The sequence below is a fragment of the Chiloscyllium punctatum genome, chromosome 26, assembly GCF_047496795.1.
Source record: "Chiloscyllium punctatum isolate Juve2018m chromosome 26, sChiPun1.3, whole genome shotgun sequence".
In the NCBI taxonomy this organism is placed as follows: Eukaryota; Metazoa; Chordata; class Chondrichthyes; order Orectolobiformes; family Hemiscylliidae; genus Chiloscyllium; species Chiloscyllium punctatum.
Window position 1 is genome coordinate 52,477,839 of NC_092764.1, and position 13,228 is coordinate 52,491,066.

Genomic DNA, 13,228 nt, shown 5'->3' on the forward strand with positions numbered 1-13,228 from the left:
GTATTTTCCTGTTAGGGTGAAAGGAAAGGCTGGTAGGTATAGGGAATGCTGGATGACTAAAGAAATGGAGGGTTTGGTTAAGAAAAAGAAGGAAGCATATATCAGGTATCGACAGGAGAGATCGAGTGAATCCTTAGATGAGTATAAAGGAAGTAAGAGTATTCTTAAGAGGGAAATCAGGAGGGCAAAAAGGGGACATGAGATAGTTTTGGCAAATAGAATTAAGGAGAATCCAAAGAGTTTTTACAAATATATTAAGGACGAAAGGGTAACTAGGGAGAGAATAGAGCCCCTCAAAGATCAGCAAGGTGGCCTTTGTGTGGAGACGCAGAAAATGGGGGTGATAGTAAATGAGTATTTTGCATCAGTATTTACTGTGGAAAAGGATATGGAAGATATAGACTGTAGGGAAGTAGATAGTGACATCTTGCAAAATGTCCAGATTAGAGGAGGAAGTGCTGGATGTCTTGAAATGGGTAAAAAGGTGATAAATCCCCAGTAGCTGATCAGATGTACCCTAGAACTCTGTGGGAAGCTAAAGAAGTGATTACTGGGCCTCTTGCTGAGATAGTTGTATCATCGATAGTCATAGGTGAGGTATCGGAAGACTGGAGGTTGGCTAACCTGGTGCCACTGTTTAAGTAGGCCGGTAAAGACAAGCCAGGGAACTATATCTGATGTTGGTGGTGGGCAAGTTGTTGGGAGGGAATCCTGAGGGACAGGATGTACATGTATTTGTAAAGGCAAGGACTGATTAGGGATAGTCAACATGGCTTTGTGCGTGGGAAATCATGTCTCACAAACTTGATTGAGTTATTTGAGGAAGTAACAAAGAGGATTGATGAGGGCAGAGTGGTAGATCTGATCTATATGGACTTCTTCAGTAAGGTGTTCGACAAGGTTCCCCATGGGAGACTGATTATCAAGATTAGATCTCATGGAATACAGGGAGAACTAGCCATTTGGATACAGAACTGGCTCAAAGGGAGAAGACAGAAGGTGGTGGTGGTGGGTTGTTTTTCAGACTGGAGGCCTGTGACCAGTGGAATGCCACAAGGATCGGTGCTGGATCCTCTACTTTTTGTCAATTACATAAATGATTTGGATGCGAACATAAGAGGTACAATTAGTAAGTTTGCAGATGACACCAAAATTGGAGGTGTAGTGGACAGCAAAGAGGGTTACCTCCGATTACAACAGGATCTTGACCAGATGGGCTAGCGGGCTGACAAGTAGCAGATGGAATTTAATTCGGATAAATGCAAGGTGCTGCATTTTGGGAAAGCAAATCTTAGCAGGACGTATACACTTAATGGTAAGGTCCTAGGGAGTGTTGCTGAACAAAGAGACCTTGGAGTCCAGGTTCAAAGCTCCTTGAAAGTGGAATCGCAGGTGGATAGGATAGTAAAGATGTTTGGTATGCTTTCCTTTATTGGTCATAGTATTGAGTACAGGAGTTGGGAGGTCATGTTGTGACTGTACAGGACATTGGTTAGGCCACTGTTGCAATTCTGGTCTCCTTCCTATCGGAAAGATGTTGTGAAACTTGGAAGGGTTCAGAAAAGATTTACAAGGATTTTGCCAGAGTTGGAGGATTTGAGCTATGGGGAGAGGCTGAACAGGCTGGGGCTGTTTTCCCTGGACCTTCGGAGGCTGAGGGTGGCCTTAGAGTTTTACAAATTTATGAGGAGCATGGATAGGATAAATAGACAAAGTCTTTTCCCTGGGATCAGGGAGTCCAGAATGAGAGGGCATAGGTTTAGGGTGAGGGGGGAAAGATATAAAAGAGGCCTACAGGGCAACCTTTTTCACGCAGAGGGTAGTACGACTATGGAATGAGCTGCCAGAGGAAGTGGTGGAGGCTGGTACAATTGCAACATTTAAGAGCCGCTTGGATGGGTATATGAATAGAAAGGGTTTGGAGGGATATGGGCCGGATGCTGGCAGGTGGGACTAGATTGGGTTGGGCTATCTGGTCGGCATGGACGGGTTGGACCGAAGAGTCTGTTTCCATGCTGTACATCTATGATTATATGACTCTTTAACATGCTATGTTTGCCAATGGAACAGTCAAGTAAGAGCAGATTTTGGCATTAAAAAAAGCTAAGCCAGTAGCAATTTGTAGGAGTGTCTCATGTTTTTTTCCAAGAGAATGCTGTACCAGTAAGTGGAAATTCATGACAAATTAAGACACACTCACCATGTAACTCAAAGGATGATGGGAGGGTGAAGTAACTCTGCTTTTGCCTGATTAAAGGGACCAAAAATGTCATTCTTCTTTGTGATGTATGAAAATGTTTTTTTTGTGTGCGCAGCAAGTACAGCAGATTTTAAAATATTGTCATAATGTGCTTAACGTTGAATTCCAAATTGGAAGTTGGGTGTTTGGACTTAGAAATCAGGAAGAATGGATCAAGTGCCACTTTGCATCAGCAGTCTTATTTAAAAACCATTAATCTATTGTTATTTGTTAAAGTAAGGCTTCCAAAAATAAATGTGGCTTCCAAAACTGAAATAAAGAAATTGCACAGTTTGATAGCTGGAATTGGCTGGGCACCCAAACAAGGCCAGATGCCAATTTTCAAGTACTCGACTTGAGTACACCTATGAAAATGCCCAAGGTGGAAGATATTCAGATGAACAAAGTTGTGAAAAAATTAAAAATGGAACATTACTTAAAGTTTCCATCATTGAGAGATGCCAGGAACCTGAAACCTTTTTGCTTTTTGTGATGCTTCTTGTGCAACTCTGTGTAGTCAGTTCTCGAGTCTCTCAATATTCTTGTGGGAAAGTGAGGTAAATTTTGCCCTTTAGCTTTGGAAGGTAAAAAGATCAGAAGAGTAAGAAAATGTATCTTAATGCAGAGTACCTCCCCTCTAGGTGAGGTGGTAGTTATGACCTTTTTCTCGGCGAAAACATTGGGAAGAAATTCTAAATGCCGGTTCAGCAGACATACCCATTCATTGTTCATATGATGATAAGTTGCAATGGGATAACATACACTCAACCAAATGTGTGAATGAAAAGGGCAGAGAATTGATGATGCAGTTTTAAAATCGATAGTAGAGAATGGAACAATCTCCAATCTGAAACGGTAGCTTACCAGCAGTTAGCTGTTTGGTTTGTTTTATAGAGAAAGTAGCAAGTTCTATAGAACTGTTGACATAGTGGAAATCGGGTGCTTAAAACTTTAATTTGCAAAGAAAGTATGTGAATAAAATTTTTTTTACTATTATAGATTAATTTATTTCAAAAGAATAAGGGGACTTTGTTAGTTCTAATATAGTCAGAAAGCATTCCTAAAGCCTAAAGGAATGACTGACAAGTGATGGACATATTAATTAAGAGTTACTTGGGTTTGAATTGCTTGTATGAATCGAAGTTTTATGGAGTTGGATAACTAAAGTCTCATTACAAAGTGTGGATGTGAGTTTTATTTCAGTACAGTTGTCTTTTGGAGGAGAACAGTGCTTTGAAATCCATTTACTCAGTTTTCTGGGAAAATAATTAAAAGTGATTTCTTAATTTACTTTGGATACTTCTGGCAATGTGGTCATTTTATCAGGTGTTCTGATACTTTGCTTCTGATGAATGTCACTTTTCTTCTAAAGTTGTACCTGATTTTTTTAAAAATATAAAATGTACAATGTGAGTTGAGTTGCTATCTTAGTATTATAGGTCATTACAGAGTTGAGTAGCATTAACCTTTGCATAAACCACATCATCCGCCGACATTTCCGCCGCCTCCAAACAGACCCCACCACCAGGGATATATTTCTCTCCCCACCCCTTTCCGCTTTCTGCCAATACCATTCCCTCCGTGACTACCTGGTTCGGTCCTTCCCTTGCCACTGCCGGAATTGCAACACCTGTGTCCACACCTCCTCCCTCGCCTCCATCCAAGACCCCATAGGAGCCTTTCACATCCATCAAAGTTTCACCTGCACATTCATCAATGTCATTTATTGTATCCGTTGCTCCCAATGTGGTCTCCTCTACATTGCGAGAAGGCGTCCTGTCTCCCCAGAGCGCTTTTAGGGAACATCTCCGGGACACCTGCACCAATCAACCCCACCGCCCCATGGCCCAACATTTCAACTCCCCCTCTCACTCTGCCAAGGACATGCAGGTCTTGGGCCTCCTCTACCGTCACTCTCTCACCACCCGACGCCTGGAGAAAGAACGCCTCATCTTCTGCCTCGGAACACTTCAATCCCAGGGCATCAATGTGGACTTCACTAGTTTCCTCATTTCCCCTCCCCTCACCTTACCCCAGTTCCAACCTTCCAGCTCAGCACCATCCTCATGACCTGTCCTACCTGTCAATCTCCCTTCCCACCTATCCACTCCACCCTCCCCTCTGACCCATCGCCTTCATTCATCCCCACCTCCATCCCTATTGTACTCCTGGCTACCTTCTCCCCACCCCCCTCCCACTTCTCTCTCCACCCTGGAGGCACCCTGCCCGAAACATCGATTTTCCTGCTCCTCAGATGCTTCCTGACCTGCTGTGCACCATTCTAATCTAGTATTCATATAAGTTGGGAGTGGGTTTGTGAGCAAGCAGATTAATTCTGCATTTTATGTATCAGTACACTGAAGTTCACTACCCATAGTTAGCTTTCTATTGTCCTGAAATCAATAAACTCTGCATGGTTAGGAAGGAGAGATCATATACAGACTGAGACATAGCCCAAGTGAATATATAGTTCAAAAGTCATGTCTGACAAATCTACTAGATTTCATTTGAGGAGGTAATGAGCAAGTTAGACAAAGGGAAACCAGTGGATGTGATTTATTCGGATTTCAGGAAGGTCTTTGACAAGATGCCATGCAGGAGGCTGTTAAGTAAGATAAGAGATCATGGTGTTACAGACAAGGAACAGGTATGGATAAAGGATTAGCTGACTGGCAGAAAGAAGGTAGAGAGTAGGGATAAAGGGGTCTTTTTCAGAAAGGCAGCTGATGACTAGTGGAGTTCAGCAGGGGCCAGTATTGGCTCTACAACTATTCATGTTATACATTAAAGATCTGGACAAAGAAACTGAGGGCATTGTTGCTAAGTTTGCAGATATCACCGAGATAAAGAGAGAGAGAGAGAGATGGTGTTGAGGAAGCAGGGAGGCTGCAGAAGGATTTGGACAGGCTTGAAGAGTGGGCAAAGAAGTAGTTGATGAATATACTGTGGGGAAAGGTTGAGGTTATGCTCTTTGGCAAGGAAAAGTAGAGATGCAGACTATTTTCTAAATGAGGAAAGGTTTTGGGATTCTGAAGCACAAAAGAACTTGGACGATCAGCATCCACTTCAAGAGGACTAGAATACGAGAGCAGAGATGTACTGCTGAAGGTGTATAAGGCTCTGGCCAGACTCTATTTGGAGTATTGTGAGCAGTTTTGGCTCCCTATCTAAGGAATAATGTGTGACAGTTGGGAGAGGGTTCTGAGGAAGTTTATAAGTTATCCCAGGGATTAAGGGTTTGTCATATGAGTAGCAGAAGAGGACTGTGGGTTTGTATTCAACAGAATTTAAAAGGATGAGGGGAATCCGGTCAAAACTTAGAATCCTGGATAGAATGGATGTGGAAAAGATAGAGAGATTAAGCCTCCGAGTGAAGGGACAACTTGTTAAAACTGTGATAAGGAGGAATTTCTTCAGGCAGAGGGTGGTTAGTCTGTGGACGTCATTGCCACAGTGTTGTGGAGGTCACGTGCACTTGAGGTCTTTATTGGTAAGGGGGATTAAGGGTTATGGGGTGTAGACAGGAGTATGAGGTTAAGAAACAGATCAACTATGATTTGAATCAAAGAGCAGACATTATGGGCCGACTGGCCTAATTCTGCTTTGATATATGTTGTCTTGTCGTATGTGCTAGGAAAATGTACTAAAAACAGCAGATAAAAGGAATGGTAAGCCAAGTATTTAAGAGTGGAATTGTTGAAGATTTTCAACTTAGAGAGCATGAGACCTTGTCACATTGTGGATCAACTATACGCAGATGGAACTTGGATAGTTTCTATAATAGGTGGTACATCCACAACTCCTGTACTGATAAGAAGTCGCTAGGCAATCTATCATTCAACCTCTCTCTTACCCAAAGACAAGCTGCCTCCATAACACAAGTATATACTGTCATGTAGATAATTAAGTGTCCAGCAAGGATGTGAAGTACCTGAAGTTGGTGTTACGATTTGAGGGACGCAACGTTAATAATTAGGAATCTGATCAAAGTAGTTAGTTCAAAAGAATCGTCAGTTACTTTTAGTTCATCTTTTGTGATCTGCTTTCTTGTTTTGAGTTGCTTTATGCTAAGTGCCAATTGTAATCAGCTGGTTAATGATTGCTCACATCATCAACTCAATGTTCAAGCTGTGCCATCATGTAATAATACTGTACAACATAACATCTTGTATGTTATTAATCATAATGTCACTTTTGTCATTATCTATAGTTCAAACTATACCCACTGAGGAAAATTTTAAATTTACAATGATGGCCAAACAACCTTATCTTAGCTGTACAAGTTTTGATAATTCTGGCTGAAGTTATTCACTAATATTTTTATATTGTTTTCAGTAACTGGGAAGGAAATGTTGGCTGTGAAAGCCTAATCACTTCCTTTTCCCATTAACAGAATTTAATTCAGCAAATGATAAATAATTTTCAAATCTTCCAAATTAACAGCTTTTGCCATCAAAGTTCAGTAGCTGCCAATATTTAACTGTGTATTTTTTACATTATTTAAAATATACATAATATGAGATTGTGTTAGTGTGCATTTTTTGTAAAAGTTTGAAATGGACTGGGAATCTTCCAACAATCAAATTTCCACCTCACTTTCAAGAAGAATTGGCCCAACTTCTGAACATAACCTGAAAGAAGAGCTGAAGTAGATGAAAGGGCCCACCTTGGGATAGATCATTTCAAACTTGAGCACTTTGGGTAAAGAAATTTCTCATCATCTTAGTGCAAAATGATTGACCCTTTATCTTAAGGATATGCTATACATTTCTGACCTAAATCCAGATTCGTGACTAGCCCCTGATCACTCTGGGTCTAAGTGAGTTGAACTGAACCAAACAGATTGATTTAAGATATTTCATGGTAAATACAAAGTGTGACATTTAACAAAAGTCAGACATGCAGAGAAATGGGGATGATCGGTGTACCTTGGGGGTAATTTATATCCCCACTAATTCTCTGCATGATTTATCAAGTTTCTGCCAATCTATTATTTTTTTTGCTAGTTTTTTTCCAGGATCTGATCTACTTTCCCCTTGTTTTATTCTGTTAGTCAGGAACAATTCATAATGCAAACATAAATTATAGTTGCTTCATCTGAGGCCTTACCATCTTCCCCCAACTAACCGGTTAATGTAGTTTGCCTGTATCTTCAGTTCTTTGGCTGTATCTGTTAGTTTTTTTTATTATTTGATTTTCTTCTAGTTATCAATTTATCTACTTCATTTATCTTGGCTTGTTCCTAACCTTTTTAAGTGATTGAGATTTAACATCACAACAACTTTGTGGGCGGCACGGTGGCACAGTGGTTAGCACTGCTGCCTCACAGCGCCAGAGACCTGGGTTCAATTCCCGACTCAGACAACTGACTGTGCAAACTCCACACATTCTCCCCGTGTCTGCGTGGGTTTCCTCTGGGTGCTCTGGTTTCCTCCCACAGTCCAAAGATGTGCAGGTCAGGTGAATTGGCCATGCTAAATTGCCAGTAGTGTTAGGTAAAGGGGTAAATGTAGGGCAATGGGTGGGTTGCGCTTCAGCGGGTGAGTGTGGACTTGTTGGGCCGAAGGGCCTGTTTCCACACTGTAAGTAATCTAATCTAAACTATAGGCTGAAAAAATCTCCATGTTAAAAGTTGAAGCTGTATCATTCGCCAGACTTTTTTGAGTAGTGGAGTTCCATTTGCTAACTTCCAATTACTGGAACTATTTTAGAATTGGGGAATGTTGGAAAATCAAAAACAGTATTTCCACTATTTCAGCACTTGTCTCTTAAAACCTTAGACATTCGGGTCTTAGGGATTCGTTATTTGTTCCTTTTGTACTTTCTTTAGAACATTTCTCTACACTTTTCCCAACTAACCAGTGGTTCAGTCCTTCTGTTCAGTTGACTGTAAAGAGAGAATCTAATTTAGTAGATGCCAATCAGATTGCCCATGTTAACTAAAATATGCATGGAACTTAAAATGTAAATAGTAGCGATCTGAACCAAAGATCAGCATGGACGAGTTGGACCAAAAGGTCTGTTTCCGTGCTGTATGTCTCTATGACTATGACTATCTATTATCCCCTTCAAAAAAAGTTGCACTTACCATAGGAAGTAGAATAATTTTGATTTTTGGGGGCAGAATGTGACTGATCAGTGAAAAAAATGAGCAATACCTGTGGAAATGGAATACAGGGGCCAACTTCCAGAATGGATGTTCAATAAGTGAACGTTTGGGTCTTGGTTCCTCAACGTTCCTGAGGGGAGACAGACAGGCTTAGTAAATGCCAAATAGGCCTTGAGAATGCAACCTCAGTGCAGTTCCCTGAAAACCAATCCTAGGGCAATGTCTGGGGGCCATCAGAATGGCTTTTTCTGGAAGTGTAACTATTCCCTTCCTTTGCCCCAAGCACTATTGAAAGTGCACGTATAGCTGATGCTGATACTTCTCTCTGAATATGTGTGGTTTGCTCATGAATAAAAACAAAGAAACAGAGAGAATAGATGGTTGGTGTGTGCACTATTTTCCCCAATACTGTGTGCATTCCTTTGAGCATCCTGTGATGTGTGCTATGTCGATGTATTACAGTTGAATGTAAGTTTTTCTAGCATTACGTGTTGGAAGGTTGATCCTGCAATTATTTGTCTAATAACTGACTTCTTAAATTTGACTTTTAAATAGGAATATATGATATGTTTGAAATATTGCTCAACTGACTCAAGGATGTGGATGTAAGAATTATGTCAACTGCGGTTAGATGGATTTTGAGGCGAAAACAACAGGAACTCCCTAGCAAATATACTACTATGTGGTTTATCTATTTCATCCACCTTTCCTCCCTTTTCTCACACAATAAAATGTTAGCCTTTAACCCCCCCCCCTTTAGATTTGTTGTAAACATTTTGTGGTTCAAATGCTCAATTGCTTCTCATTATAAATGGTATTCCACAAGCATATTTAAGGTAGCCAATTTCTGTTTTAACCTTCCTTCTATGTGACAAAGCACTTTCTTTTTCAGGTCATGGATATCACAAAGAAGACAGTCCTTTCCTAAACAAAACTGACAGCTTAAAAGGAAGTGAATATTATGACAGAAATTTGGCCTTATTTGAGGTAACAATTTTCAATAAAGTATTGTGCTTAATATTCAGAATGCTCTGCTCTTCTTTTGTGTGAAATTTTGATGTCTAGTCCATGCTGGCTGTCTGAAGAGGGATCTAGGCAATCCTATTCCCCCACTGTATTCTGTAGCTGTGCAAGTTTAGTTCTCTCAAGTACCCACCAAAGTTCCTTCTGCAATCAAGAAAGTGGATTATCAATGAGTTCCATGTCATTATCACTCAAAGCTTGGGAAAACTCTTTTGTTTTTTCTCTCCACCCTTCTGTGTTCCTTGCAGTCTTTGTATATTAGCTAATGGCAGCAACTTTTCGAAACCTACCATAATTTTATGTCTCCATCAAGTAGACTCCAGACTCTCTTACACCATGGAGGATATTCACAACTTGTTCATTCTAACTAAAAGCAAAACTGTTACAACTGCGAATGCTGTAAATCAGAAACAAAAAACAGAAGTTGCTGGAAAAGCTCAGCAGGACTGGCAGCAGTTGTGAGGAGAACTCAAAGTTAACATGTCAGGTCCGGTGACCCTTCCTCCGAACTCAGTTCAGGTTCCAGCAATTTGGGTTTTTTGTTCATTCTGATCTTGTGGTACAATTAGCTCATACTTGGAATCAATCTGGAGTCGATTCCTGATGAACGACTTTTGCCCAAAACGTCAATTTTCCTGCTCCTCGAGTGCTGCCTGACCTGTGCTTTTCCAGCACCACTCTGATCTAAACTCTAGTTTCCAGCATCTGCAGTCCTCACTTTTGCCTACTCAATCTGATAAACTGCCTGTGTACCCTATGGGCCTTCACATCTTTCTTGGAGCATGAATTAGGTGCAGTCCTTCAGTTCTGGTCTAACTACTGCTTTGTAAAGGTTCAGCGTATCTTCCCTGCTTTTGTGCACAATTCATTTCTATATGAAACCCAAGAATCGTATACGTTTTGCTAACTATACTGAAAATGTCTTGTAACCTTCAGATGTCTAAGATCTCTCTGTCTGTCTCTGCCCACTCATTAGAACATGAATGTAAAAGATAAATGTCACCTTAGACCCAGAAGACCATATGACTGCTCTCTCTCTAGAGAGCACACAACTGGTGGTTTAACCTGAGGGTCAACACTCTTCAGATGAGGTGAGAGATGGAGAAGATGAGACCTTTTTATGGTGGCCTCTGCCATTACAGGAATGGAACCTACTCTGTTGGTGTCAACGTACTTGCAAACAAGCCATCTAGCCAACTGAGCTAATTAAATATGAATATATTGTTCAGTCGAACTCTATGCCTTACAAAAAGCTTTGGATTGGATTGTTCTTGGAAACTATACTCTTTTTCAAATATTCGAGGGCGGCACGGTGGCACAGTGGTTAGCACTGCTGCCTCACAGCACCAGAGACCTGGGTTCAATTCCCCGCCTCAGGCGACTGACTGTGTGGAGTTTGCACGTTCTCCCCATGTCTGCGTGGGTTTCCTCCGGGTGCTCCGGTTTCCTCCCACAGTCCAAAGATGTGCAGGTCAGGTGAATTGGCTATGCTAAATTGCCCGTAGTGTTAGGTAAGGGGTGGATTTAGGGGTATGGGTGGGTTGCGCTTCGGCAGGGCGGTGTGGACTTGTTGGGCCGAAGGGCCTGTTTCCACACTGTAAGTAATCTAATCTAATCTAATCTAGGGCTTTTCTAAATTCCTTACACTTGGACCCGCTGTCAAAGCTATCAGACCAGCTAAAAGGAACAAACCTTGTCCTTTTATCTTCCACTGAGAGAACTACTGATATTTGATGATCTATTCCAATGGTGTCCTGTAAATATTGCTGGAATGAACCACGATTGGTATTCTGGCTATTTTCTTAATTGTCCATGATTTCATTTATTGCAGTTTACTCTTCAATTAAAGAGAGCAACATAGATTCTTTGTCCCATGAAGGAATGCACTCTTTCAACAAATTTGTTGAAATCTAACCTGATTATATGATCCAAGAACTTTTGATTTTGACTGAAGTTAACCACTGAGTTTGCAAAGATTTAAACTCCTTTCATATCAGTGTAGTTCATCTGCAGTTAAGGAATCAATAGAAAACTTGGACAAACATATATATAGACCACATCAATTTAAAAATCAGATTAAGGAAAGCAATGATAAAGGATTGCTTGCACTAATGAAGAAAATCACCCTCCACATTATGTTTTAAATTGCATCCTCTCAAATGCATTGTTGTGCACTGGATTTTCCTGCCTCTTCTGTAGGAGGAACTGGACATTCGACCAAAAGTGTCATCACTCCTCAGCAGATTGGCTAATTACACAAACATCACCCAGGGAGCAAAGGAACATGAGGAAGCGGAAAGTGCAGAAAGTTCAAAGAAAAGAACACCCAAGGTATGCCTCCGTTGATTATTTTGCTGGTGTTAATATTTTTACTGATGTTTTATAAACGTGAAGGTTGCAGCCAACCTTGGATCGTGAGACTTTTGATAAAATCAGGTGGCATACTGACTCAGTGGTTAGCACTGCTGCCTCACAGCATGAGGGACCTGGGTTTCATTCCAGCCTCAGGCAACTGTCTATGAGGAGTTTGCATATTCTTTCTGTGGTCTGTGTGGCTTTCCTCCGGGTGCTCTGATTTCTGCCCACAGTCCAAAGATGTACAGGTTAGGTGTGTTAGCCATGCTAAGTTGTCTATAGTATCCAGGGATGTGTAGGCTAGGTCAATTAGCCATGGGAAATACAGGGTTACTGGGATGGGATAGGCAGTATGGGTCTGGATAGCATGCTCTTTGGAGGTTTGGTGTAGACCCACTGGGATGAATAGCCTGCTTTCACATTCTTGTGGTTCCATGGAAATAGTGTTAAGGATAAGCTGAGTGATTGATGGTTGAAGACATATTTCATACCATTGCTTCAGAACACCGGTTATTTCTATAGAATGTACTTCAGCATAACATGTCTGCTGTATTTGTATTGCTCATATTTGAATATTTGCATAATTAAATGTTAAGTGTGCAGATGTTTGTTTCTGTGTGGATGTTGTTACGACACGATGGTGAACATTTTCTGCTAATTAAACCAAACACTCAGAACAGCTCATCTTGTCTCGCCACATAATCTGTTAAAATGTGAATGACAGAGAACGCCCAAATTCCACTATTTAAAGAAAATAATATCAGCTTATTTTCTAACTCTAAAACTGAACATTAAACAAAAACTATTCACAAATCTAAGCCCCCCACCCTTCTCTTATCACCTTACTATCTGCCTCTAATTCTATAACAGTATGCTGTTCCAATAAGAAACTTAGTAAAAGTACATCAACTTAATTTTAAAACCACTCTCTTACTGTAGTCTTCTGTGTCTCACTCTTCTGGCTGCTAATCTCTGTGGACTGCTGATCTCCCAGGATCGTTGTCTGTCTTTTTACTGCGAGTATGTTTCACGTGAAAAGGTACCTTTTGATAGTGTTTTCTAATTTCGTTGAGAGCAAGCTGTTAATTGGGCAGTTAGCAGTCCAGAAGTTTCTCTCTCTACGGCAATTGCTCTCTGACCAATTTTCAAAATGTTCACATTCTTACACCCCCACCATTGGATTGTCTTATTAGTTCAATGTTGGCAAAACAACAAATTCAAACTCTATTGGGTCTTAATATCCTAGGGCATAATTTAAACTGGTTAAATTTGAATTGTTGTCAAAACAGGAACAAAAACTCAGGTATCCATTTCATGGCCAAATGTTATATATTTTCAATTTTCCAGTACACTCTGGCACTGCCATTTAGTTGTATACACATGCTTATAATCTCTCAGTTCAGAACAGCATTCTCTCTCTTAAAGGTACAGTACATGCCTTCAATTTCATAACAATATGTTCATCGATTTTATATCTCCATCTTTCAGAATTGAGCATTCTT

General features: G+C 40.7%; 1 protein-coding gene across 2 annotated transcripts in view; it reads left to right on the forward strand.

Annotated features, from left to right (window-relative positions):
• Positions 1-13,228, forward strand: part of slc12a4 (solute carrier family 12 member 4) — a 157,204-nt gene that overhangs the window by 66,750 nt on the left and 77,226 nt on the right. For both annotated transcript variants that reach the window (XM_072547396.1, XM_072547398.1), the window contains exons 2-3: positions 9,241-9,335; positions 11,571-11,702. In XM_072547396.1, coding sequence (XP_072403497.1) covers positions 9,241-9,335; positions 11,571-11,702 — 227 coding nt within the window. The remainder of the gene's footprint in view (positions 1-9,240; positions 9,336-11,570; positions 11,703-13,228) is intronic.